Source organism: Eufriesea mexicana, unplaced genomic scaffold, assembly GCF_001483705.2.
Source record: "Eufriesea mexicana isolate 0111107269 unplaced genomic scaffold, ASM148370v2 scaffold9538, whole genome shotgun sequence".
Taxonomy (NCBI): Eukaryota; Metazoa; Arthropoda; class Insecta; order Hymenoptera; family Apidae; genus Eufriesea; species Eufriesea mexicana.
The window spans coordinates 494,541-521,274 of NW_016917269.1; the positions used below are offsets into that span (position 1 = coordinate 494,541).

The 26,734-nt window shown below is 31.6% G+C and overlaps 2 protein-coding genes across 3 annotated transcripts; both read left to right on the forward strand.

Moving 5' to 3' along the window:
- The first annotated feature begins 8,532 nt into the window (after nucleotides 1-8,532).
- Nucleotides 8,533-10,271, forward strand: PQBP1 (poly-glutamine tract binding protein 1). Its single transcript, XM_017908005.1, has 6 exons — nucleotides 8,533-8,766; nucleotides 9,000-9,109; nucleotides 9,223-9,398; nucleotides 9,476-9,656; nucleotides 9,743-9,906; nucleotides 10,018-10,271. Exons 1-6 carry the CDS (start codon nucleotides 8,697-8,699, stop codon nucleotides 10,208-10,210), a joined length of 894 nt encoding a protein of 297 aa, XP_017763494.1. The 5' UTR covers nucleotides 8,533-8,696; the 3' UTR covers nucleotides 10,211-10,271.
- A 2,534-nt stretch (nucleotides 10,272-12,805) lies between these two features.
- Nucleotides 12,806-22,853, forward strand: Trpm (transient receptor potential cation channel, subfamily M). Of its 2 annotated transcripts, XM_017907968.1 has the most exons (18): nucleotides 12,806-12,886; nucleotides 13,053-13,135; nucleotides 13,771-13,827; nucleotides 14,745-14,931; nucleotides 15,023-15,236; nucleotides 15,307-15,466; nucleotides 15,581-15,717; nucleotides 15,787-15,943; nucleotides 16,020-16,182; nucleotides 16,267-16,575; nucleotides 16,653-17,199; nucleotides 17,281-17,492; nucleotides 17,580-17,747; nucleotides 19,948-20,160; nucleotides 20,241-20,589; nucleotides 20,671-20,816; nucleotides 20,903-21,493; nucleotides 21,567-22,853. In XM_017907968.1, the coding sequence occupies exons 1-18, from the start codon at nucleotides 12,806-12,808 to the stop codon at nucleotides 22,848-22,850; spliced, it is 5,058 nt and encodes a 1,685-aa protein (XP_017763457.1). In that variant the 3' UTR covers nucleotides 22,851-22,853. The 2 variants fall into 2 exon arrangements, with proteins under 2 accessions (XP_017763457.1, XP_017763458.1); XM_017907969.1 differs by lacking the exon at nucleotides 13,771-13,827 and having other exon boundaries at nucleotides 12,824-12,886.
- The last annotated feature ends 3,881 nt before the right edge of the window (nucleotides 22,854-26,734 follow it).

The following is a 26,734-nucleotide window of genomic DNA, read 5'->3' on the forward strand; positions in this document are numbered from 1 at the left end:
AGAAGAGAGAGAGAGAGAGAGAGGGAGGGGGAGAGAGAGAGAGAGAGAGAGAGAGAGAGAGAGAGAGAGAGAGACGAATCGATCTCCTGTTTTTTTTACGTTCGTATTTCCTTTTTTTTCATCCTTTGTGTTCTTTTTTTTTCCTTCTTTTCTGTTCTTTTTTTTTTCTGATGATATTTTTTAAGTACAGAAGGCTCGATTCACAAACCCGTAATTGTAATTCATCACTTTTGTCACGTGGTAGCCAAGATTGTTGTATGTCCGTGAAGTTTGTGAGACGATTCGGTGTGAAGGACATACTTGCTCGTCTTGTTTGTTCATTGATAATGCACGTCAAAAACGCCACACGAGAGGATGGTAATAATGGACACGCCTGAGTAGGAATGGTACTGGCAGTTGTCGCGTGAAAATCGGGCACATGCGAGTCACTCTTCCTTTAATTTTCTCCCGTATTAACTTCATTTCGTAATAGCTTAACGTCGTGATTAAATTTAGTTTATATTTACAGATGAATATTTTTTAATACTGAGAAGCTAAGTGGGCAAAAGTAACGATAGTAAGATTGAAAAAACAGATGTCGATACGAAAGCAGATTGATATCGAATTAGCGCTGATGTAATGTATAATGTATGGTATATGTTTCCCGTTGTTACGCGTCTTTATTTACGATTGCTAGTTAAACATTTTTTTAATTGGTTAAAAGCTGGTATCCAATGAAGATACTTACATATATTCATAGATATTGTTTGTGGTCATTAATCGATTCCTTTTGAATGAAAAGAAAGGAACGGTAAACCTAACCTAAAAGGGGGAAAAAAGAAACGTTACTCCAAGTGCCCGCAATTGCCCGATTTGAACGTAATTAGTTTACACGTATTTCTTTGGTGCTCGACATATCCGGTCATTGTTACATGTTATATTATTGTCAATACACTATATTAGTAATAATAATCATCATCGTGAATCCTTGTCAAGATCATCATTCATCGTCATCGATCATTTTGTTCATTATTTACTATTACTATACTATTACAACTACCACCACAATTACCACTATTACTATTATTTTTTTTATTTTTATTTTTATTTCTATTATTATTGTTATTATTATTATTATTATTATTATCATTATCATTATCATTATTGTTATTATTAGTACTATTATTAATATTATTATTATTACAATTACTAATACCGTCGACGACCGGGCAAATAAAACCCCCATCCCCTTCAGCACAGACCTGTATCCAAGGAGCTGTAACGTCCACCTTCTATACCTAGCCGGTTCGGAACTGTTACTTCGGGCCGTCAGACTTGCCTATGCTTCACGGCAGTCGTGTCTGTCTTGTCTGGCCTGTTCGGTCTAGCGCGTCAGTCTTTCAAGTACCCGTCGGCTTTCTTGCCTTCGAGCACTTTTGTCACGTATCGTGTTATGTCGTCCCATTTGTCCTTGCTTTTCAGCATCTCGGTCACGACGTTGTCTGGTGTAATGTCCCTAGTCCTTGTCTTAAGTCTCTGTCTGTCGACTGTCCATCGGTCGCACACGAAGAACGTGTGCTCCGCGTCGTCCCTGTCATGTCCACAATACCTGCAAGACGGGGTCGTAACCTTCCCCATCCGGTACAGGTACTGCCGGAAGTATCCGTGTCCAGAGAGGAACTGGGTCAGATGGAAGTTTACTTCCCCAGCCCCCCCTCTCCGTCCAAGATCGCACGTCCTTTATTAGGCGTCTCGGTTCGTGCTTCTGTGGCGGCCCTTGTCCTTCCCTTTTCTTTACTGGTCTCGAATATTTTCTTTCGTTCGAGAGCTAAAAGATCTATGGGGATAACCTCGGCGATCACCAGCACCGCCGCTTCAGATACAGTGGCGGTACGCGCACGCGATCCGCAAGGTCCCCCTTCTCTGTACCGCAGCAATCTTTTTACGGTACTTCGCTACTCGCAACGTTTCCGCCCATATCTCGGCTCCGTACAAGATGATCGAGTGGACACCGTCATTAGCAGTCTCCGCACGCTTGGTCTCGGTCCCTTCGTGTTGGCCATGAGACGGGATAGGGCGGCCGTTTTAGTAGCGGCCCTGTTAGCGGCGTCCAGAATGTACGGCCAGAAGGTCATCCTCGTATCCAAGGTCACCCCCAGATACTTGGTAGACCCGGCAGGCTGCACAACGGACGTTCCCACCATCATGGGTATCGTCGTCTCTATTCGTCTTCTTGTCAGGTAAAGGAGTTCTGTCTTTTGCGTCGCCAGTTGTAGACCACGGCTTTGCATCCATTCGTTTACTCGTCTCGTGGCTTGGGTCAGTCGTAGTTGGGCCAGACGCACGTCTCTGATCACTATGACAATGACCAGGTCGTCCGCGTATGCTGCCAGGTAGACCCCCGGTGGCATGCTGTCTGGCCGAGTGATCCAGTATCGTCATCCTTTAACGGTACAAGCTTAACTTTCGTTCCAACTAGTTCATTTTGAACTGCAGTAAAATATTACTGGTATGTTCAGATACAAAATTACCATTATCGGTAAATCCTGCTTCGTGAAACCACTGTATTTGGTGTGGTGTTAATTCTCTGCTTGGTGCGTAACCTAACAGGTTAGATGTCGGGAAGCCCGCATTTTCTTCAGCGGGTCTAATGTCATTAGGCAAATTGCAATGTGGATCTACATCAGGCTGGGAAGTGTACGTAATATCAGCTTGTAATCTACAAGCGTACACAGCTAAGCAAGGGTACGATACGTAAAGATAGTGAGTACGATCGCTAACTTTGCCAAACCAATGGTGTTTGATAGTTGCCACTGTAAATCATGTCCATAAATGACTCCTCGGAGGAGGAGACTGGTCGTCCTGATCGTTTTAAAACTTTTAACATGCGTGCGTAAGCCAAACAAGCTGTATAATAGTTGAAGGCTCCTTCAGTAACACGCCGCGAAAACCCAGTTTCGACAGATGCTATTGATTGATGAGTTTGAGTCGAAATTTGGTCGATGGAAAAGAAGCCCGGATGGACGAGATCCTCTCTCGCTATGGGTCTCGCTTCTCGCCCTGGCCCTGGTAAAATAGATTCGCGATAGAGCGGATGCCGTCGTAGAGAGGTGCTGTGGTTTTGGTGGACCAGCTACCTTTTCCCCCTTCAACTCCTGGTGGCCGTAGATTTACAGGAGGCCTCTTCGACTTTTGGGCTTTATTAGGATTGGGAGGTAAACGCTCTACCATCTCAGGACGTTCGTAGCGCTCGTCAAAACGAGGCCGAATTTGAGACTGCATAGCAAATCCTCTACCACGCCCTTAGCCTTAGTACATTTTCATACTCTGCTGTCTAAATGACATAATTTAACATTCCGGTAATCCCGATTTCAAATGAACTCTAAAATGGGATCACTATTATTATTACAATTACTACTATTGCTATTATTATTATTATTATTACAGGGCCGCTGCTAAAACGGCCGCCCTATCCCGCCTCATGGCCAACAAGAAGGGACCGAGACCGAGCGTGCGGAGACTGCTAATGACGGTGTCCCACTCGATCATCTTGTACGGAGCCGAGATATGGGCGGACGCGTTGCGAGTCGCGAAGTACCGAAAAAGATTGCGGTGGTACAGCGAAGGGGGGCCTTGCGGATCGCGTGCGCGTACCGCACTGTATCTGAAGCGGTGGTGCTGGTGATCGCCGGGGTTATCCCCATAGATCTTTTAGCTCTCGAACGAAAGAAAATAGTTGAGACCAGGACAGAAAATATTCGAGACCAGTAAAGAAAAGGGAAGGACAAGGGCCGCCACAGAAGCACGGACAGAGACGCCTAATAAAGGACGTGCGACCTTGGACGGAGAGGGGGGGCTGGGGAAGTAAACTTCCATCTGACCCAGTTCCTCTCTGGACACGGATACTTCCGGCAGTACCTGTACCGGATGGGGAAGGTTACGACCCCGTCTTGCAGGTATTGTGGACATGACAGGGACGACGCGGAGCACACGTTCTTCGTGTGCGACCGATGGACAGTCGACAGACAGAGACTTAAGACAAGGACTAGGGACATTACACCAGACAACGTCGTGACCGAGATGCTGAAAAGCAAGGACAAATGGGACGACATAACACGATACGTGACAAAAGTGCTCGAAGGCAAAAAAGCCGACGGGCACTTGAAAGACTGACGAGCTGGACCGAACGACAGACCAGACAAGACAGACATGACTGCCGTAAAGTATAGGCACGCCTGCCGGTCTGAAATAATGTGCATAACAGTTCCGGGCCGGCTTGTTGAAGAAGGTGGACGTTACAGCTCTTTGGGTACAGGTCTCTGCTCAAGGGGATGGGGGTTTTAGCTGCCCGGTCGTCGACGATACCGAAACCGACATACTGGGCAGCACACAGACGAGGTACAGACCCTGCGCTCCTTGTCTCCGACATAAGGCCGAATTTGTTACATTTGAATATTATTATTATTATTATTATTATTATTATTATTATTATTATTATTACTGATTATGGATGACCATATGCGCCGTTTCGCCTATAGCTCGGTCAGTATGATTATTATCTAAAAGTTTAGCAGAAGTTAATATCGACGATTATTTCATACAGTTTCTATGCACATCACAAAACTTCTTTTTCTCGCACACACTCGGCGTATATACGTCTCCAGACGTATACACACACTTACATATAAACGCGCGCGCGCGGAATCATTGTAAACATGCATTGTGGTTATATTTCAGTGTATCAGCATAATGATATGATGTTTCCCATAGAATACATTTTACTTGGTTTTTACATTTGACATTATTTTATTTAAGAGGAACTTGAGCATATGCGAGTAGAATTGGATATTAGTTCAGATCTGAAGACCAAGTCTTGAAGTACAGCTTAAGGAAATAATAATAATAATATTAATATTAATATTTCATGGGCAAGATTATATAACTATTTTGAGTATTATTATTGTTATTGATCGTGTTCTAGTATTAATGAAACTTTTATGGTCCCTTTTTAACGTATCACCTTTTTTTCTTTTTTTTTTTTACTTTTTTTTACGCTATGTATCAACATATTTCGAATACACATAACAATGCTGAAGACTTGAAAATGAAAATAGCTTAAAGAATTAAGGAACTATGAAGAGACTTATCTGTAGAGCCATCAAGGACATTCGTTGATTATAGTGTGCTGCTTCTATAAAAAAGAAAAGAATATCGAATTCGCATGTGCTTAGAAAACGTTATTCCAACACCTACGGTTTATTCATCAAAAGCAAATTTGCAGTCATTCATGAATTATAATATAATTTATACAGTCAAACCTGAAATTTCATTTGTCACAAATACCTTTTTTTAAAAGATAGAGGTCTTAAACGTTTAATATTTTATAACATTTATATCTTACGTTTATACGGTTTTTAAACGATTAACTTATATAAAATAGGTACTCGATAACCTTTCCTTCTACTGGAACATTCTTTTTAAATAAATCGATTGTTTAGATCAACTGATTTATATTTTCGCACAAACGTTAAGTTGAAGGAAGTGCTGCTCTTTAGAAAGCACAGAAATAACATAATTGATAGCAAAATATTTTTCTAACGGTTCACTGTTATAAGGAGAAAGGAAATTCAAGTTCAAACTCGAAATTGAGTTTCTTCGATACCGGATATGATGTCGAGAGGTATGTGTGGGACTAAAAAATCATTGGTTTCCTATATATAAAATAGTCAATGTATTTATAAAACATTGCCTGTTCCATTGTCTTCTCTTCAAAGTTAATGGATTGTAACATATGTACATTAACCTTATTTCATTTAATTTAGGAAATTTTAATGAAACATTTTTTATTTAATTCTTGTTTTTTTAATTCAGTAAATACAAGATTTAAAAATAACAAATCTAGTAATTGATTATTGAAAATATCTCATATTATAGCATAATACGATATATCGGAAATACATATTTCATATATTACAATCCAGTGACACAAATTGTACGAATAGAAAAGATATGTATATCATGTGATATACAAATATTGTTGTATAAATTGTGTATCTTTGTTGAATTATTGGACGTGTTCGAATAAAGCACGAATTTTATATTAAAAAAATGCGATGTTTAATATTTGTAAAAACTACGACTCATCTGCTAAAATACTTATATCGTATTTGCTGTTCTAAAATGGAAGACCAATAGTAATATTCGCACACGTTCCAATAAATAACGATTATGGTAAAACTATTAACACTGTGGTGTGTCCGTGATTATTATACATTCTTCTTTTTAGTTTACAATCATATTTTGTTCATTGATCTCATACTGTCCACTTCGTAAACGTTTCTTCCCGCTTACAATATATATATATATATATCTTCGTTGTTTGATATCTCCGATTGTGTCTAAAAAATGAACACGTACACACTACTATTTCTATGCTTTATCTCCTTTTTCCCCAGACATTAATCGGCTGCGAATGAATTCTACAAAATTCCGTAGCAAATTTCACATATTTACAATACAATACTTTTCATGTATTTTATTTCTTTTCAATTATTTTTTTTACATGAAAATTCTATTAGTATATATTTTAATAATATTTTCCCTTTAGATAAAGATTGTTGGTGAAAAATATAGTTTCCACTCACGTGATCTTCTTTTCTTTCTGTTTACATGATAGAAATGAAAACACTCATACCCCTATAAACTATCGCACCGCAAAGTTATAAAATATATACAATATATACAATCCGTGACCGTTAGATGTTGCTCGATCATCATAATACATCTAACTTTTGACACTTCTTGACCTCGAAATCCTCTGCTCTCTATTCTCAAGTTTATAATTGATTTTCTAGCGATAAATCTTTCCACATTTTGTATAATCTGTGCACACGCATATACATATACACACGACACACTCTTAACGAACAATGTGGTATATTATTGTGTAATCGGTGTAATGAGACACGCAGGAAGCGATAAATAACACACAGATACGCATTTTTTGCACTGACGTACTAACACAACTTTCATTGTGACGTCCACTAATGTAATTCGTACGATCATGTACATGTAAGATCGAAAACGTTCTGCAACTCTACTTCGCTCGATTATGCTAATTGGATTCTCAAACGTTGCGCGAAAACACTTTCAATATACTAGGTGTCTTATTCACCGATGTTATTTTTTTAATATTTTTATTACTCTAGGAGAAAAAGGAGAATCTTGAGAAGAGTCTGTCTTGCTTTTTCAAAATTATCATATTTTATTTATCGTAATTATAAAATAACTTTGATATTGTGTAGCAACATGACTTCTAAAAGACCTTAAGCTAACCTTAAGATATTAAATATCTTTAAAGATTTTGTATGTGTTATGTACAGGGCGTTTCACGTATAGCAATCATCTTAAATATATTCGATATTTATACCTTTTAATAATAAAATAAAAATTGTTAATATGTGTTTAACATAGTTAATATTATTTGAAGGTTATGTTGTTACAGACTATAAATATCGATAAAAGTATATAGACCATTGATTAAAAATTTAGAGAGGTATGATCTAGAATAAATTAAGTCAGTTGTAAACTTCCCTTTAAGAAATATTTTTTATTCTTTGAAAAGAAAATTAAATTCTCGAGACATATTTTCTTGTTGGTGAAAGAATTTTTAAATTAAAGCGTACGTTTAAAGTAATTATGATTAATGAGAAACATGATATATAGAATTTTCGTAGTTTTTTAAAAAAACATATAACATAGAAGTTGCAAACTGTTTTCAAATACAAATAACAAGTTTAATACACTCTAAGTCATCAGCAAACTATGAGGGAGCATAGAAAACGAAATATCTTACATATGCATGATCGTATTTTGTCCTCTGTAGAAATGCCTTATTGTCACGTGCCTCGATTAACAATTAAACTGTTCACCTGCTTACCAATTACTTGTTAGTGTACGTAACAACAAATATGTACGTGTAATATCGCGTTATTCTTTGTACTGCTCTTGTAAATATATTCTGAACGATTACTGTCATCATGTGTCGTCTATAAGTTAGATGTTTTCTAAGAACTACTTGTTAATCCTGTTTTTCCTCGTTCTATTCCTTACCTATCTAAATCGCATAACTGTGTAAAATTGATCATTTACGCATAGAAAAGAGTTATCACGTTATTTTTGTTCCTTCGTTATCTTTTTAGTTTTTAATGTAATTACTTTGCACACATAATTGTATTTGAATCATTTTTTGGTATAAACATTAGGAACAAGTTTTAGAAAGCAAATTTATCTTTCTGTTTTACATTTAAAACCGGGATATTTTTTAATTAAATCAATTTTGTCATTTTTAAAAGAATTTCAATTTGTTGAACAATACCTATTGTTGGTAACAATTCTTTGTAAGTATTAAAAATAAAATAAATGAAAGTTATTAATTAAACTGTGTTTTAAGAAACATTTTATATTAAAAACTTAAAGAAGCACTCTGAAATGATAAAATATGATTAAGAAAAAAAGGTATCCTATATTTATTGAGAATGCGTTTGGCGCTTTCGTCGCTAAATGGCATGAAATTATTTAGGTGCTGCTGATTAGAATTTATACTTGTGTATACAAGATTTGAATACGTAAATTATTTCGTTCGTAAATGTTGTAAATAATCCTCCATCAATAGTATAAGTGAGAAGAAAGAAGCCAAAACATATTAAACTTATAAAATGCCATTACCAGCTGCATTAGCTGCTCGGCTTGCTAAAAGAGGACTCATTTCTGGATCCGAAAAACACGGTATATTAATTTTATTTATTTCTATATAAAATTCGATATCATTAGCAATTTTGTTGCATTATTTTTAAGTTTATTATTTTGTATTCTATAAATGTTACAAATATTGCATTATATGAGTATTATTTTGAAAAAATAAACATAACCTTAAAATATTTAAAAATAACTTTCATAATAAATTGTAAGCCATAACCAAAATATTATTATTAATATATAAAATTATATATTATTTTTAGAATCCACCAAAAAGGAATCAAGGAAAAAAATTCATGAAGAAGTAATAGCTGAAGATTATGACAGTACAAAAGATGACATTAACCAAATTGACATATCACAAAAGTTTATGGTAAATCTGACAAGAATACTTGTAGAATATTAATAACAAACAATAATTTGAGCATTTTAAATAAAAAGAAATTATAATATTTTATTAGATAGTAAATAATAAACTAATTTTAGGGATATAGTGGTTGTCCCAATAAATATAATATTTATCACGAATGCACAAAAAAGTGCAAAGAATTGTGGGGTCTCGGACATGTACAACCCTCTGACAAATATTTAAAAAAGCAAATAAGATTAATACAAAGGTATCCTTTGCCAGAAACCTGGAAAGCTGTTTATGATCCTGGATCGTTAGTATCAGGCAATCTTTTTTATTTTAAATTCTGGTATTTAATTCATTTAATAATAATATTTAATTTATTCCTAGAGGTCAACATTATTATTGGGATTGGTCATCTGATTTAGTATCTTGGCTACCACCAGGTCATCCAAAATGTCAAATATCTCAACCAGCTTCACAATTAAGAGAAGAGTTGCATCTTAAAGCCGCAGATCAAGATGATAATATGTCAAGCGATGATAGTGGTAGTGAACAAGAACCAATGGAAGTTAGTAGTAAAGTTTCTTAATTTAATAAAAATTTAATATTTTCTATTTTTTAACTTCTATTACAAATAATTATTTAATTTTGTAGGTAGATGAACCAGATACAAGAAAGGATAAGAAATCAGAAAATAGATCAAGACATAAATCAGTAGATAATAAAAGAAGTCAAAGATCAGAAAGATCTGAGAGTAAAGAGAAGAAAGACAGGACTTTGGATCCTATGGATCCAGCATCTTACAGTGATATACCACGGTAAAATTTTTTTATAATATAAATTTATTATATAAATTTTGTATAAATTCTACTATAGATTTATCTATAAAAGTATACAATTCTGTATTTAAAATATTTACTTTTTAATAGCGGAAAATGGTCTGATGGTTTAGCAAGACACAATGAAGCTAAAACAGGGGCAGATACAACTGCTTCAGGACCACTTTATCAAATGAGACCATATCCTAGTCCAGGTGCAGTTCTCCGATCAAATAGAGCTAATAAAACGGAATCAGAATCGTCTAATAAACCGAAAGTTTCATGTCCCGAAAAACCAGAATGAATACTTCCTCATTATATCTTCAATGTATTATACAATTTATTATACAAGTTTAATGTAAATATAGCACAACTTAAAAAATTTGTTGCTAATATTATAATACAGCCTATGTTTAAATAAACTATTGAATTTTCAATTTTATCATAATCAGTCACTAAATTTCTTAACAAATTTTAATTTATTTTTCTTCATATTAAAAACTACAACTTAAAAATTATTCATTATTTAATCGATTTTTAAATTGTGAATCATATTAAAAAATATTTAATTTGAGTAAATAACAATAATTAAATTTTTGCATCCAAATTTAATTTGAAAATCAATAACAAATAGTATAATATATAATATCGAATAAAAATTTATAACAGAAATTTTCATATATTGTATTGGTTAAAAATTTACGCGAGATACTAAATGTTAATTTTTCTGATAAAATAAAAATGCGAATCTAGGGACCATTTTAATTAAAATTTATTTTTGTCTGTGAATACACTTTAACAGAAAGTAAAAGGGTAATATTTCTAAATGAATGCTATACAAGATAATTGTAATAATGATAAAAGCAACTGAATAATTTATTATTTTGGCATTTATTACGTCCTTAAAACCGGAAATTTTTCGATTGACGATTTGAACATTGCAGTTGATACTACTGCCGATATCTTCGAGTCAATGTTAGAGTTAACCTTGTTCTTGGCCTACTTTGTCAGTAACGATGCAGGGGAGCAAGCTCGATATTTCCAAGGGATGATACGCGGATAATGGAACGAATTCTCTGTACAAGACATTTCATTACATATTTTTTGCTAAATTCAATTAAAGTTCCAAAATGTAGATTCAATTAAATAACAAAACGTCCCGTGAAAAATACAAACACTGTACGTAAATATCGAGCAGCAGTTAATTTGTGTGACGTAAGAAAAAAACGAGGAAAGGAGTTTATGAATTGCAAGAGGTGTTGTAAAATAATTTCGAATATACGCGAATGTTATTTCTTTGCATGTGCAATATTTCACACGCAATGAATACGATTACTTGAAAATTTTCACTCACATACTTTTAAGGTATGTATGGACTAATATTCTTTTATTAAACATAAATATTAAACATTTTTAACATCTTTTACGAATATATTAATTGTTGTATTGTATTCCATGAAAATTAAATTTTTAAATATTCTTCAAAGGATTTTATGTCGTCGTTGTGTTCAGGTTAACTTACAAGCACATGACAGATCATGTATTTTCCCGCCAGTTTTAAACTGTCCTGATTATAATATTTATTTATATATTATACAATTATTAATTTTTTTTCATCCAAAATTTAAATTTAAGTTTTTTATTTAGACTCTATTGATTATTTTGAGTATAAAACGATAATAGAAATTCGTAATATTGTACAACAAATTAAAATCGATTTAACTGTATGATAAATTTATGAGATTAAATTTGTGATAAATCTTACATATTATATTATGTTAGGTAATTATTCATATTTTTATTAGATTTATATCTGATTGACTCCTCGATTTTTCAGATAAATTTTATTTACCATATTGGTTAAATATCTACTAGTAATTACTCACAATCTGTACATTTGAACTGCAACACCAATTATTTTATTGAGCTCAAAACATATAGTGATATTGTTCATGCAGTTCTATGTAGATATGATAGATAAAACTAAAAGTTGTCGAATGGTAAGTACAATAATATATTGTAACATGAAATATATTATACTTTTATATTATTTCAATATTATTTTAATTTTTTACATAAAAATGGGTAATTTAAGATAATATACTTGGTGCCTTTTCTCTTATCTTAGATTATTTAATACTTCATAATTTTGTTATTAAGAAATTAAATTAAGTAATCCTTGTGTGTGTGTATGTGCGCGCGCGCGCGTGTGCGTGTATGTGTAAATTCTAAATTTTTAAAATTTTACCATATAATATCATAATTAACATATATGTATATAACAATATGTATACTATATATTGGATATAAAATTACTATGACAATAACTTTGAAGGTAAAATTTTTAGAATATTGATCTTATTTATGTACAATGAATTTCAATTGCTACAGAATGATATTTATATTGTATGTAGTTAAGTATCAATATAATTCATGTAAAGGTATACATTCAAAGAAAGAGAATATTAAAGGTTTTTCTTATCTGTATCATTTATCTTATCTCTACTGCATGCAAGTTTTGTTAGCTTTCTTTAGGTGGAACTTGTTTTATTGACTATTCAATGTTTTAGAAATCATAATTCTGTTTTATATAAATATTATATTATATAGAATATATATTTTTCTTATTCATATAATTTTTTAATATTAATGGTTCATTAACTTATAATATAATGTATGAAGTGATAAAATAATTTGAATTTAATGTAATTTTTTTCATAAATTGTACAGTAAAATGAAATTTCATATGTTACATTTTATTATTATTTAATTTTTAATATTGTATATTTCTTTTCTGTTGTAAAAAATGAAGATTTTGTGTAGAAATTATTACTTGATTAGTATTTAGTTTTGTTTGATGCATTTTTTTTAGTTTATATACTGATTAATGTTAAGGTGAATGCATGTACATATCAGGATGGCAATCGGAAGTATTATTTGTGGAGCCAATACTCCTAAAATGAAGAGAAAAAAGGCAAAGGTATATCATATTTTAATTTTGTTTTGTTTCTTTAAAAAAGAGTATTTTATTTAAATATTATACTTTTTGTTATCATATAACATTTTAAATACTATATCAGATATTAATTCATGTACCATAAGATATTCCATATAAACATATATATAATAATTCTGACTTGTTACAGGCAACTGAACGTAGCTGGATAGAAGCAACTTTCCAAAAAAGAGAATGCTCAAAATTTATTCCAAGTGCTGATGCTGAACAAAAGTATGTAATAGCCATTATCTTTTTCATTTTTTATCTAGATATTTTTGCGGAATATAGTTACATATTAGACATTATGATCAATGAAAGTCTATAATATTAAAAATATGCTGAAATATAATATTAAACTATTTTAATTAAAGATCACCCACTTTTTTTAATTCAAAAACTCTGAATATATTATTTTTATGGAATACATCAAATAAACTTTTATTCTATTAGACATCATTCTTGGCACCATTATCATGCATTTATTTATTTATTCTTTTATTCTTTTATTTATTCCTTTGTTAAATGCATCTGTTATACATTGATAAATAGTTACATATATATTGTTTTTTTAAAAGGACAATATTTTTGCAGAGGCAATATAAGCAGGATTATTATGGAAATATTGATAACCATAGACTTTAATTGTTAATTTTAATGTTATAAGTTTACATTATATTTTTAGCTCTCAATTTATGTTTCTAAATATATCTTTCTACTTTTTACTTGATATTTACAATTATTAGTATATTTTATTTAAATATTTATTATCAAAAATTTATTTCTGAATTTTTCCAGGTCATTACTAACACAATTTCTTATGTTCATTTTCTTTTCATTTACTTTTCTTTCTTTCATTCCATTTGTAGGTTTATGCAAGTAAAGGGAGATAAGAATGCAGAGTATGATGTGATCACCACTTCCAGGTGAGAGTTCATTATAGGTTTTGTCGCGATTGGGAATTTTTCATTCTTTTTAAGAAAAAAATAGATAATGTAAGAAAGATATTTAATATTGCTTCTGCAAACATATATATTGAGATTATATTTCAAAACATATCATATGCATTTTCTTTAAGCAAAGTAATGTTTTTGCTTCAAAGAGAAAATAATAATTTATATATCTCTTTTCATATTTTCGAGTAGTCATTAATAAAATACTGTTACATTACATGCATTCTACACAGTTCTCAGCAATAATGGTTTGTACCAAAAAAGCTGCTAAATTTCATAGTGTATATTACATAAAATCTGCACTAAAATTGCATTATATAATTGAAATGCTTTTTTGTAAAAAAATTCACTGATAAGACTTTATTTTAAATTTACATTTTGTTGTCTGCTTTTCATAAAATGCTTTGTTTTCTCTTAGAGTTCATATTCATTACACCATGCAATTAAGTAATTGAATCGTATTTATACAAAAACTATTATGGTAATATTATACTTCACAGTATTTGAATAATAATTATGTTAACAAACATATTACAAAAATAATTTGAATAACAAATATTGTATGTAAAATGTTCGAGTTTTTAGCTGTGTAGTAGTTAATAGTTATTCTGGAACCATGTACACTTGAAAGTTTCCCTGTATAACGAGAAAACTATGTTGAACAGACATAGAAATATATGTTGTACAGTTATAGGTGGCCCTTTCATATTGAAGAAAATGATTAGTTGCAAAAGGGTACAACTTTAATATATAACTATATTATATGATATTCTACTTCGTATTATGAAGGAAATTATAATTTACTTTAATATTCAAAATATTATTTGTACCCAAATGCATCTAGTCCCTTGTTTACAGTAAAAATAGTAATATGTGATTGATTATTATAGATGTTGTTGCGGATATTCTTATACTCATCACTGCAGAGCTGGTATAGATGTACAAAGTTACATTGCTAGTAATACCAAAGAAAAAGATCGAGAACAATGGTCTCCATCTAAGAATACACGCCCATTCCCTACCGATGCGTATGGTACCATCGAATTTCAAGGTGGTCCTCACCCAACAAAAGCACAGGTGATTAATTAAAAGATCATACAAATAATAATAATAATAATATATATATATATATAGTGTGTTAATATAGAAAATTATGTTTTACTCGTAGTATGTAAGACTTGCTTACGATACAAGACCGGAACCAATAGTACAGTTATTATGTCGAGAATGGAATTTGGGTTTACCTAAGCTATTAATAACTGTTCATGGTGGTCGTTCTAACTTTGAACTGCAGCCCACTTTGAAAAAAGTTTTAAGAAAAGGTTTGTTAAAAGCTGCAAAGACGACCGGTGCATGGATATTCACGGGTGGAACCAACACAGGTAGATTAAAGTAAATAATTAGATTGATTGTTCTGTATATTATTGTAAGTATCGTGTTTCAATTTTATAGGCGTAACAAGACAAGTAGGAGATGCTTTGTTATTAGAGAGAGCTCAAAGGCAAGGTCGAGTTGTAAGCATTGGCATAGCGCCATGGGGAATTTTAGATAAAAGTCATGAACTTGTAGGTCGTGGAGGTGAAGTACCTTATGACTGTCTTTCATCTCCATTGTAAGATATGGTTTTAATGATAAATATATAGTTTTATATAAATATATATTCTAATATTCTAATATTAAATATATAATAATATTTAATATTCTAATACTGATACTAATTATGTAGATGTAAATATGCAGTTTTAAACAACCGCCACGCATATTTTTTATTAGTGGATAACGGTACTGGTGGCCGATATGGTGCAGAAATTGTATTACGTAGAAAATTGGAAAAATATATTTCTAATTTGAAATTACAGCCATGTAAATATCAACATCTTAATTACCATTTAAATAGTTTTTAAAACAATTGATACAAATTTATTATTACAGATACACATAGTAGTATCCCCGTTGTGGCGTTAGTGATCGAAGGAGGAACGAATACGATTCGATCAGTTTTAGAGTATGTTACAGATGTTCCCCCTGTTCCTGTAGTAGTTTGTGATGGCTCAGGTCGCGCAGCTGATCTCATCGCTTTTATGCACAAGTAATTATATCTTGATCAACTCAATATAAATTTCGTAACTTATTTTTGACAATGAGAGATAACAAAAAAAATTTAGATATGCATCTGATGGAGATGGTGAAAGCGGGGAGAATGAGGGACCATTAGAAGGTATCAGAGAACACCTTTTAGATACAATCAAACGGACCTTCAAAGTGTCTACCGAACAGGCATCGCAATTATATTCAGAACTTTTGCAATGTACGCGTAAAAAGCACTTGGTAAGTATATATTAATCATTTCACATAAAAATAATAGATAAATTATTTATATATTATACAAATACTAAATTAAAATTTTTACAGATAACAGTATTTAGAATAAGCCAGGAGCGGCCACAGGAACTTGATCAAACGATCTTAACGGCTCTGTTCAAGTCTAAACAATTATCACCGGCCGAACAGCTATCGTTATCTTTAATTTGGAATAGAGTAGACATAGCGCGCAGTGAAATATTCGTTTACGGGCAAGATTGGCCGCCAGGTGCTCTAGAACAGGCAATGATGCAAGCTTTGCAACACGATAGAATTGATTTTGTGAAACTTCTTTTAGAAAATGGAGTTTCTATGCGTAAATTTTTATCTATACCACGCCTTGAAGAATTATACAATACCGTAAGTTCTTTTCGTTTTATTATATTTATAATTATTATATGATGAACATACTTTTTTTATTTACATCGATTACCTAGAAAGAAGGCCCTTCAAATACATTGGGCTATATCCTGCGCGATGTTCGACCAAATATTCCACGAGGCTATATGTATACTCTTCACGACATTGGCCTTGTAATAAATAAATTAATGGGTGGGGCGTACCGATCACAATATACACGCAGAAGATTCCGTGTAATCTATACCAAAGTAATGAAAAGATCTGGAGCACATCCTCAACATATGCATCGAAATAGCTGTGCTCTGGGTAATACTACTCGTTATTATTCAGGAACCGGTAGTAAACAAGATAGTTTAACGATGAGTTTACTCGCTGAAACTTTGCCGGCTAATCGAGACACGCCGCTTTTTGATTATCCATTCAATGAATTACTTATATGGGCTGTGTTAACGAAACGCCAGCAAATGGCGTTGTTAATGTGGCAACATGGAGAGGAAGCTTTAGCGAAAGCACTTGTTGCTCTTAAATTATATAAAGCTATGGCTCATGAAGCTGCCGAAGATGACCTTGAAACGGAAGTTTATGACGAATTGCGGAGTTATGGAAAAGAATTTGAAAATATTGGTACTAATATATTTACGACAGAATATCTATTATAAAGTTTTATTATCATTCATAATTTTTTTATTACTTTTTTGTTCATAGCTTTGGAATTGTTAGACTATTGCTATCGTCAAGATGATGATCAGACACAGCAACTGTTAACTTCTGAACTTCAAAATTGGTCTGGTCAAACTTGTCTTTCATTAGCAGTCACGGCTAATCACCGACCGCTTTTAGCACATCCTTGTAGTCAAATCATTTTAGCAGATCTGTGGATGGGTGGTCTTCGTACAAGAAAAAATACAAATTTAAAGGTAATTGAGTTGAATAATATCATTTGAAAATAATATACATATATATATTATATTATTTTTTATAACATTACTTTAATTTGCTATTAGGTTGTACTTGGATTAGTTTGTCCATTTTATATAACACGTTTGGAATTTAAGAGTCGAGAAGAATTGCAGCTGATGCCACAAACTCAGGAAGAGCATTTAATTGCTCTTGAAGATGAGAAAGAAGATAGTGATTCAGAGCATGGTGTACCAACGGGTCCTGATGTCGAGGTAATAAATTATGTTTTTAATATTAACGTAATAAAAATATATTAAATAATTATGTAATAGTCATTATTACTTCAAAAAGTTTAAGATTTACAAGATTTTCAATGTTAATTGATTTTTATGTTAAGTATAAAACTAACTTCTAAGTAACATAAATTACAAAGATGTAGAATATAGTATTGATTAGTATAGCTTGTCATTGCATTTATAAGAGTTCATCACTACACATTTCATGCTGCAATTATTATTTCTGAACATAGTGGCAATCATTGCTTTATTTTTTTAAATAACGTTTTCAAATTTCGTCCATTCATTATACAAGTTGATCAAAATTTTCGCCATCTGTAAATAAAAAATTGTCACAATGATAAATTACAAAATATAATTACTTCTGATAGTTACTTGAAATGGAGTATTTTATAGATAATTTTCAGTAACACGATTGGTACAAGTGGTTGCTGGTTTTGAACAGTTACTTGAACGATTATATGAAAACGTATACGCATGTAGATTCTATTTATAAAATGAAAAATTCTATAAATTTTTTACATATTTTCATTAAATCTATTTAAATATTTCACACAAAGCATAAAGTATTATTAATAGGTTATAATTATGTTTAAATCGTGTATTTTATATTGTTAATTTTTTTTTTCTTTTTTTTATGTATGAAGAGATATAAAATATTAAACCTAACTTATTTTATTTAATTTATTATTAAAATATATATACTTAAGTGTTTTAAAAGATATTGTATGTTTAATAAATGGTCAGTATTATATTGTATAGTGTATCGATCGCTATTAGAGGTATTGAAATGTTTTTGTGATTCATAGACTATGTGGGTATGCGTATGAATTGTTTTTTAGAAACGTCAGCGCAGGAGCCTGAGCGTACGCAACAAATCCAGCAGCCAACAAGGCGCTAAGGTATATCTATAATGACCTGAAATGCAATGATTCTATGACCAATAAGTTCACACTTTCCGGTGCACTTTTCAACTATCTTTCTTATGTTATTAGTTATCATCAAGGAAAACTTCTATTTATTCAGTATCGGAATCCGTACCGGTGAGGATGATAACTAACGTTTCTACTGTAAAACAAATCGTGTTGTATTATTATAAATACTTAACAAAAATATCGTTCGTTTTGATGTCCGATAAAAAAGAGTACCGCTAAAATATCGGTATAGTTCCTATAAAGTATAAACGTATATAACATGACTTAATTGATGTATCTTTATACATATGTATCAGTTTTACATTTTTTAAATGTCATCATGACATACCGATGTTTTTCATTTAGCGGTTAAAAAATCTCTAACCATTGTCAGTCGTATGTTTTTGATAATTTATTCTTAATAACTTTTTATTTAATGTTTTTGAGTATATACAATTTTATACTCAAAACATTATATTTAAAAAACTATTTTTGATCAAGACAAGAAGGAACAAATGATTGTTCGGTGACGTAATAACTTTAAATGTTCACATTCCTTGCATTACATTACCCAGTTGCACTAACAATTTATGCTTTACACAATCATGATTTTAACACTATCTGCATTTTATCTATTGTTCCATATTTTTTTATTCCAAATTGATTTTTATTGTCTTGTAATAATTGAATAAGTTCACTTTATTAAGATAAATGTATTTTTTTATAATTCTCTCCTTTTCTTTCTTCTTTTAATTTACCCAAAAACATTTTGTACATGATTAGTTCCTTATTATAATATTCAATATAAAACTTCATGCACTGCAGTACAATATTTCAAATACTATTTCCCTTCATAAAATATATTACAAGTTCACATGCTTGTACATTTCATTCATAATTCTACATGAGCATATAGATGTAGTATAGAATTTAATAACATAAATACCCATTTGTATAGAAGTTAATATATATCATCTATCTACTCTTATTTTCCATAATATTCTAAAATACTACAAAAAACCTTTTTTTTAGTGTTTGCTTCTTACATGCTATGTGCCATTCTATCCAATTAATTTTTTTGATTAATTTGTTAGCAACATTCGTACTGTAAATGGTTTCTGAGAATGATCAAGAATTAGTGAAGATGATAGTTAATACGTGTCTGATTATATTTAAAAGACTCCTATCTGTGTGTTAATGTCCTGTACAATTTATTTTAATATTAGTATACATTGTTCTGGAATTCCTGTTTCTTCATCTAGGCTTTGATCACCAATGAACATACTACAACTGTAGTAAAGGAAACAATTGTACAAGAAAATGGTAAAGTACTGACTGATAATGATGATGGAATTCATCGTGCGTATGGCATTCATTCTGACTACTATGACATCAAGAATAGCAGACCATTAAGATTGAGGAAGAAGTTATATGAATTTTATACAGCACCTATCACAAAATTTTGGGCAAATGCAGTAAGTTATTTTTATATTTGAAATAAGTAATTCAAATAGTATTACTACATGTAACACTTATTATTTACTATTTATTATAGATAGCATACATTATCTTCTTGGTTCTCTTCTCATACTGTATCCTTATTCATATGGATGACCATCCATCATTAGCAGAAATTTATGCAATTGCATATATTTGCACATTGGGATGTGAAAAAGTACGAGAAATCGCAACATCAGAACCAGCTACACTTTCACATAAATTTAGTGTATGGGCGTGGAATATGTGGAATCCTTGTGACGCTGCCGCTATTATTTTTTTTCAAATTGGTTTAGCTTTACGCTTAAGACACTCTACTCTTGATGTTGGCCGTGTAATCTATTGTGTTGATTGTATTTATTGGTACTTAAGGATACTGAACATTCTTGGTGTAAACAAATATTTTGGTATGTTACAAAAAATAAGTTAGTAAAATTATAAACTACAAATACATGTGCAATAAGTCAATTTTTTATTATGGTATATAGGTCCATTAGTTACTATGATGGGAAAGATGGTAAAAAATATGACCTATTTTGTGGTGCTTTTAATAGTAGTATTAATGAGTTTTGGGGTTACTCGACAAGCAATTTTAAACCCTAATGCCGAACCGAAATTCAGGATTATTCGTGATGTATGTACTCTCTGTAAATAATTATTTTTCTATCAATATATACAGAAACTTGAATAAGTTGAAAAATATAAATTTTTATTCTACAGATATTTATGGAACCATATTTTATGTTATACGGAGAAGTATACGCAGACAACATAGATCCCGATTGCGGAGACGAACCAGGAATGATACCGTGCCTACCAGGCCGTTGGATTACTCCTGCCGTAATGTCCATTTATCTTTTAATCGCGAACATATTATTGATAAATTTATTGATTGCGGTGTTCAATAATATTTTCAATGAGGTAAACGCGGTGGCGCACCAAGTTTGGATGTTCCAACGTTTTACTGTTGTTATGGAGTATGAACAGAAACCAGTTTTACCTCCTCCGCTCATTGTAGTTTGTCACATATATCTGCTGGTGAAATATTTGCTGCGATATGTAACACAAGGAAAAGCAAGTACTGGTGAAACCTACGACAATGGACTGAAGTTATTCTTAGAGGCAGACGACATGGAACGCCTTTATGATTTCGAGGAGGACTGCGTTGAAGGATACTTCCGTGAGCAAGAATTGAAGCTCCAAATGTCTACAGAGGAACGTATCAAAGTTACCACAGAAAGAGTGGAAAATATGCATTCGAAGATTGAAGACATTGATAAAAAAGAAAACACTCAAAATGCTTCTCTTCAGGTAATTATATTGTGTCACAAAATGTATGAATTTGATGTCAAACATTGTAACAGAGCTATCTGTATTATTATAGGCAGTAGAATTTCGCATTCGTAAGTTGGAAGAATTAAATGAACAGACTTTGGCACATCTTGGGGTTATTCACCGATTTATGGCTACTCACATGCCAAACATGGAAGGCTTATCCAGTTTTGATATAGATGGTCGTCAACGCAGAGTATCAGAACGTTCAGAAGTTCTATCAGAGACGGATTCTCACACACAACTACCAACTATCGCGGCTAAACGCAAACGATTGGTCCGATCACTGACCGATGGCACGTTTCTTAATTTAAGTCGATCGTTAGACGATGATGTACTGAAGCATTCAGAAACTGTTACGTCTCGTGAAAATCTTAGTAGAAACGAATCTTCTATAAGTGGAGATGGGCACACTGTTCAGGATGATATAAAAACAACTACAAGTCAGGAAACTGAAGTCAGTAAAGATGGTGAAGGAGAAACCCTAAAGAAGGACTCGCAATCAGATAGTAGAGATACAAGTAGGGAACCAAGTGGAGAGCCAAGTAGTAAAGAACCAAGTACGGATCCAAGTAGACAAACGAGTAGAGAATTGAGTAGAGAAACTAGCAGAGACGCTACGAGCAAGGAACCAAGCAGAGAAGCCAGCAGCGAAGCACCAGCTTCGGAACCTATTAGACAAGATTCTACAGAACGACCAATTAGACAAAATAGTAGGACACGATCAGAATCAGATGATATAATGATAGCTCCACCTTCCAATATATCAAGAGGAGTAACTTGGGCGGAGCCACGCGTTGCAGTGATTCCATCAGTGTCTTCAGCAAGCAGCACACAGAGGTCAATTCTACTAGCCATGCGTGCTGAATATACAAGTATTACTGATGAGCTGGAAAGTTATTGTGGTCTTCTTAGTCCACCTCGAACACCGTCCATTTCTCCGCCTCCTACGAGAGTTAGAAATTTATCCGAAATGTCTAACCCTGAGATGGCTTGGCAAATTGAGAATGAACGTCTACGTGATGCTGAGGAATGTGATTATCAACAAATGGAAGATTTAATACAAAGGAGATACATCGGTGATGAAGATGAGTCTTTGCATATTCCGGATGAAGCTAGTGGTGGTTCATTTTTCATATCGAACGAACATAGACATCAACTTCGAAGATCTTCTGCCATCAATGAAGAGTCTCGAAGGCCTCCGCCTACTATCAGTGTGACAAGGGAGATCGAACAAACGCTTTCAAGGCCATTGATTCGGGACTCGGAAAGTTCAGATCCCAATGACAAGAATATGAGTACGGTACCTGCTCCAGCCTCAGAGACAATGTGCTAAATATCAACGCACTCATCACGAGGTAAACTAACCTCAATACACTTTGCGAATTGATGTGTCTCAATGAGACTGTATAAGTTGAGGCTACAATGAAATAAATATTTTCAGTTAATATTATTTCACTGATTGATTGTAACATCGAGATATAAAGGATCAAATGAAACAGTATTTTAAGCGAAGGAGACTTTAAAACTATATAATTTAATATTTCATTAAAATTCTTATTTCATTGTAGTACATAATAATAACTAAACAGATTGTCTTGTTCTGATTGCTTATTTTATGATGCAATGTACTTCTGAGTTTAGATCTAAAGATCTTTTCCTATGAAATTTTAATTATAATTTTTATCACTTTTTTCAGACATATTTTTTCGCGTTCATATGAATAGTTCAATTATTTTTCATTTTAAAGTACTTAGTATATTGTATGTATATATGCACATGAATGTGTACATATAAATATTGAAGTTATTAAGCTTGCTCATAATTCAATTGTTCATTTGCTTTTTAAATAAGCATTGAATATATTATATACAATTTTTTAATAATTTATTAGTATAGTGTAAGATTATAAAAATATTTGGTTTTTGCGATTTACATTTGTATATTCAAGGAAATTTATATAATATTGACATTTGATATATATGTTTACCATAATTTATTTAATAGTCAACTTTATAAATCTTCCGATATTAATTTCTTTATATACAATAATAACAATATTTGTGTACATATAATCTAATCGTTAACATATTTGTTGCAAACATATAATTAGCAAAATCAATTGCTGTAATTAATTCATTCGACTGGATGCTTGAACACATATTGATTTAAGTTATTATATTTTCGATGTTTTTTTTAGGAATAATACTTTTGATTTTGTATAGATTATTGTATTATATTTTATCATATCTACATGCAATTACTATTAGTAATATTATAATAGTTATGCGCATAATAACTTATGACACAATTAATATAACATACGCTAATTGAATTAATTTGCTTATCACAATAGGTGGCAGTTATTTCGAGTATTCGAATTATTCCTTTAAATAATTAATACTAAAGTAGTATTTTAATAATTAAAACTTTATTACTTGATCCTCATTCACATAAATAATGATTTAAATATTCGAACTTGATAATTAATGAGGTTTGGATATTTATCACTTTTAAAATATTAATCTTGGAATTCTACATATGTCTTTAATTACACTATGTAATTCGTTGTACATATATTTCTATGACTATTCGAATATTCGAATTACCATATTGTAAATATTTTAGAAGTTCGTTAGCTAAGTTTCTTTACGTACGAATCAGTTCAAAACATATATGTGCCTACTTCAATGGAACTTATAACTTTTTCAAAAAAGTACGCGTTCCGGGAAAGCTTGCGTTGCCACCATTTCTATGAATCACGTACAACGTATTATACAAACGTTATTCAAGTTCCTTCCATTTTCTAAGTCGTGCATTTTTCAATTTTGTATACGCACATACACACAATTCGTTTGTTATTGCATATTACTATAGCGTGAAAAATGGTTGAAAATATTAATCTTTTCCCGTCCTTTATCCCGTTTGATGGGATTAATTTTGGTTTATTTGATTCTTTCGTTCGTTCGAAAGAATATATTTCTACGAAAACTTACGAGAAATCTGTATATAGAGTGTTTCGAAAAAAAAAATGCCGTACAAAATAATTATGAAGTAGCAAAAGATGTTAAATGTTATAACAAAACTTTTATTTAAACTAGAATGCTATATTTTTATTTTGAATGTCATGAAGATGTAAGAAAATACGTAGTAAATTTATATTCAGTGACTTTCAAACAATTCAAGATCGAAAGAAAAGTATAGGTTATGTAATCATTGAAAATCAAAATATTTGTGAAACAATAGGTATACAACCAATCGTGAATTAATTAAACGTTACTGCATGTAAATTTATTTTCTTGCAATTTCATTACAAGAAATATAAAGTGGCCTTGAAAAATTAAAACAGTTTCTTTTTCTTACATTTTTATGGGATTGGCATAAAAATATATTATTCTGCTTAAAAAATGTAACTCAACTTTGAAACAAACAGTGTCAAAAAGAATCAAGTTATATCTTTTTCTTATCGTGCTTTTTTTTTCTATCGTATTTATAATAATTATTTTAAGCGGTGCTTATTTTGATACACTCTATATATTCAAATAAACATATATGTCTACGTAATGACATTAAACGAATTTTAACAACGATGAAATGTAAACATCCATAATGTAGTTTCACCTAGTTTTCACAATTAATATATTCTTTTCATGTTACTGATCATTTTATATTTTCTTCATTAATATTACTTTCCAACATTATTAGCATTTATAAAAATAATGCAATAACATTTTCTGTTGAAAAATACACTGAAAAAAGAAAAAAGAAAAAAAACAGATTCGATACCAATTCGTATTCAAAGCCAAAAAATTAGGTGAAACTCGATTATCGAAATTCTCAAAGTATATACATGTATATCGGTGCTGAGACATTTTTTAAAGAACACCAAACACAACATTTTTCAAAGTCATATTTGCAAGACTAGAATGAATGATAAAAAAAAGGTAGACCGGCGAGTATTAAATCGACGGGTGCTTAATCAGATATTAGACACTTAGTATAAAAATATACGATGTAATTACAAATCTACAAAAAAAAAAAAAACGTACTGGCTTTAGGTGCGATTTCGTTTCGGTAAATCTAAGCAATATCCAAGAGGTTATTTCGAAACCAGACGAGATCAACTTTTAGTGTAAATAATTTCCCAACGATTACATGTAAATGTGACGTAATATGCAGCTTTATTATCTTTTAGACACGTGCGAATAGCGTTTGCATTGAACAAATCGAATCGTTACGATTTTGGGTTTAACAAGAATTTGAAAGTTACAATTAGAATGTTACCTTATTACAGCGGGTGAAATAAGTTTGATTCCGATAGTGCACATGAAGAAAAAACCGTCCTCAAATAGATTCATTATCATTCCAATATGTAGATGCAATTGCACACATGAAAAATCAATCGCCGAAGTAATTTAAATACGAACTGATATCGTACTATATAAAATTTTCTTTTTTGTGAAGGTGGGTACATACTTCTCAAAAGCGTCTCTTGTATTTATACCATCGTTTGCTCAGTCTGTCCATGAATGAAGTCACATGATTTCATCCCCACCATACCAAGCGCCGTTGCTAGGAAACAGAAATCAAACAAATTATAATGAGCAAAAAGCACTTTAATACTCTGTAATACTACTTAGTAATAATTATTGATAGTAAGAGACAAACACTACTTGATACTATACAATAACTTATTTTGTACAAATTAACTTTACAATGGTAATTAGCATTCATTCAACACGGTAACGGGGACAAAGTGGGAGAAACTCTTTATGTGTAGTTTCACGCGACAGTACTGAGTTAAACGTGTTCGTAGTTTTCATATCATTATGTAGTATGTAGTAAATGTATTATGTAGTAAATGAACGTGAAATGTCATCGAATGATTCGCACGCGTCTATTGTTGTTACTGCCGAAACGTTTTTATGAATTTTTTGAATGTACATTTAGGGCCTTATCACGCACTACCTGCTGCGTCGAACACGAAATTTACGGACCACTTAAAATCAAAATAAAAAGCATAAAAATAAAAAAAAAATGAATAAATAAAGTGAACCATATCACGCGGATAGTTACGTTCTTTAGAACGAAACCAATCCGTGTTAGTACCTACGGTATGCAATTAATAAGCGATACACATTTGATATTTATCGTCTAACATAAAAGTAACAAAAATATAAACGATAAATAAACGAATATGCCTAATTATATAAAATCTAT

Excerpts from the sequence above, each read along its gene's own strand:
- Trpm (XM_017907968.1), top strand. The coding sequence starts at position 12,806 with ATGCATGTACATATCAGGATGGCAATCGGAAGTATTATTTGTGGAGCC. Across the intron at positions 15,944-16,019 it reads CTCATCGCTTTTATGCACAA|ATATGCATCTGATGGAGATG; the intron begins GTAATTATATCT and ends AAAAAAATTTAG. Across the intron at positions 17,200-17,280 it reads AAAAGAATTTGAAAATATTG|CTTTGGAATTGTTAGACTAT; the intron begins GTACTAATATAT and ends TTTTGTTCATAG.
- PQBP1 (XM_017908005.1), top strand. The coding sequence starts at position 8,697 with ATGCCATTACCAGCTGCATTAGCTGCTCGGCTTGCTAAAAGAGGACTC. Across the intron at positions 8,767-8,999 it reads TTCTGGATCCGAAAAACACG|AATCCACCAAAAAGGAATCA; the intron begins GTATATTAATTT and ends TATTATTTTTAG. Across the intron at positions 9,657-9,742 it reads GTGAACAAGAACCAATGGAA|GTAGATGAACCAGATACAAG; the intron begins GTTAGTAGTAAA and ends TTAATTTTGTAG.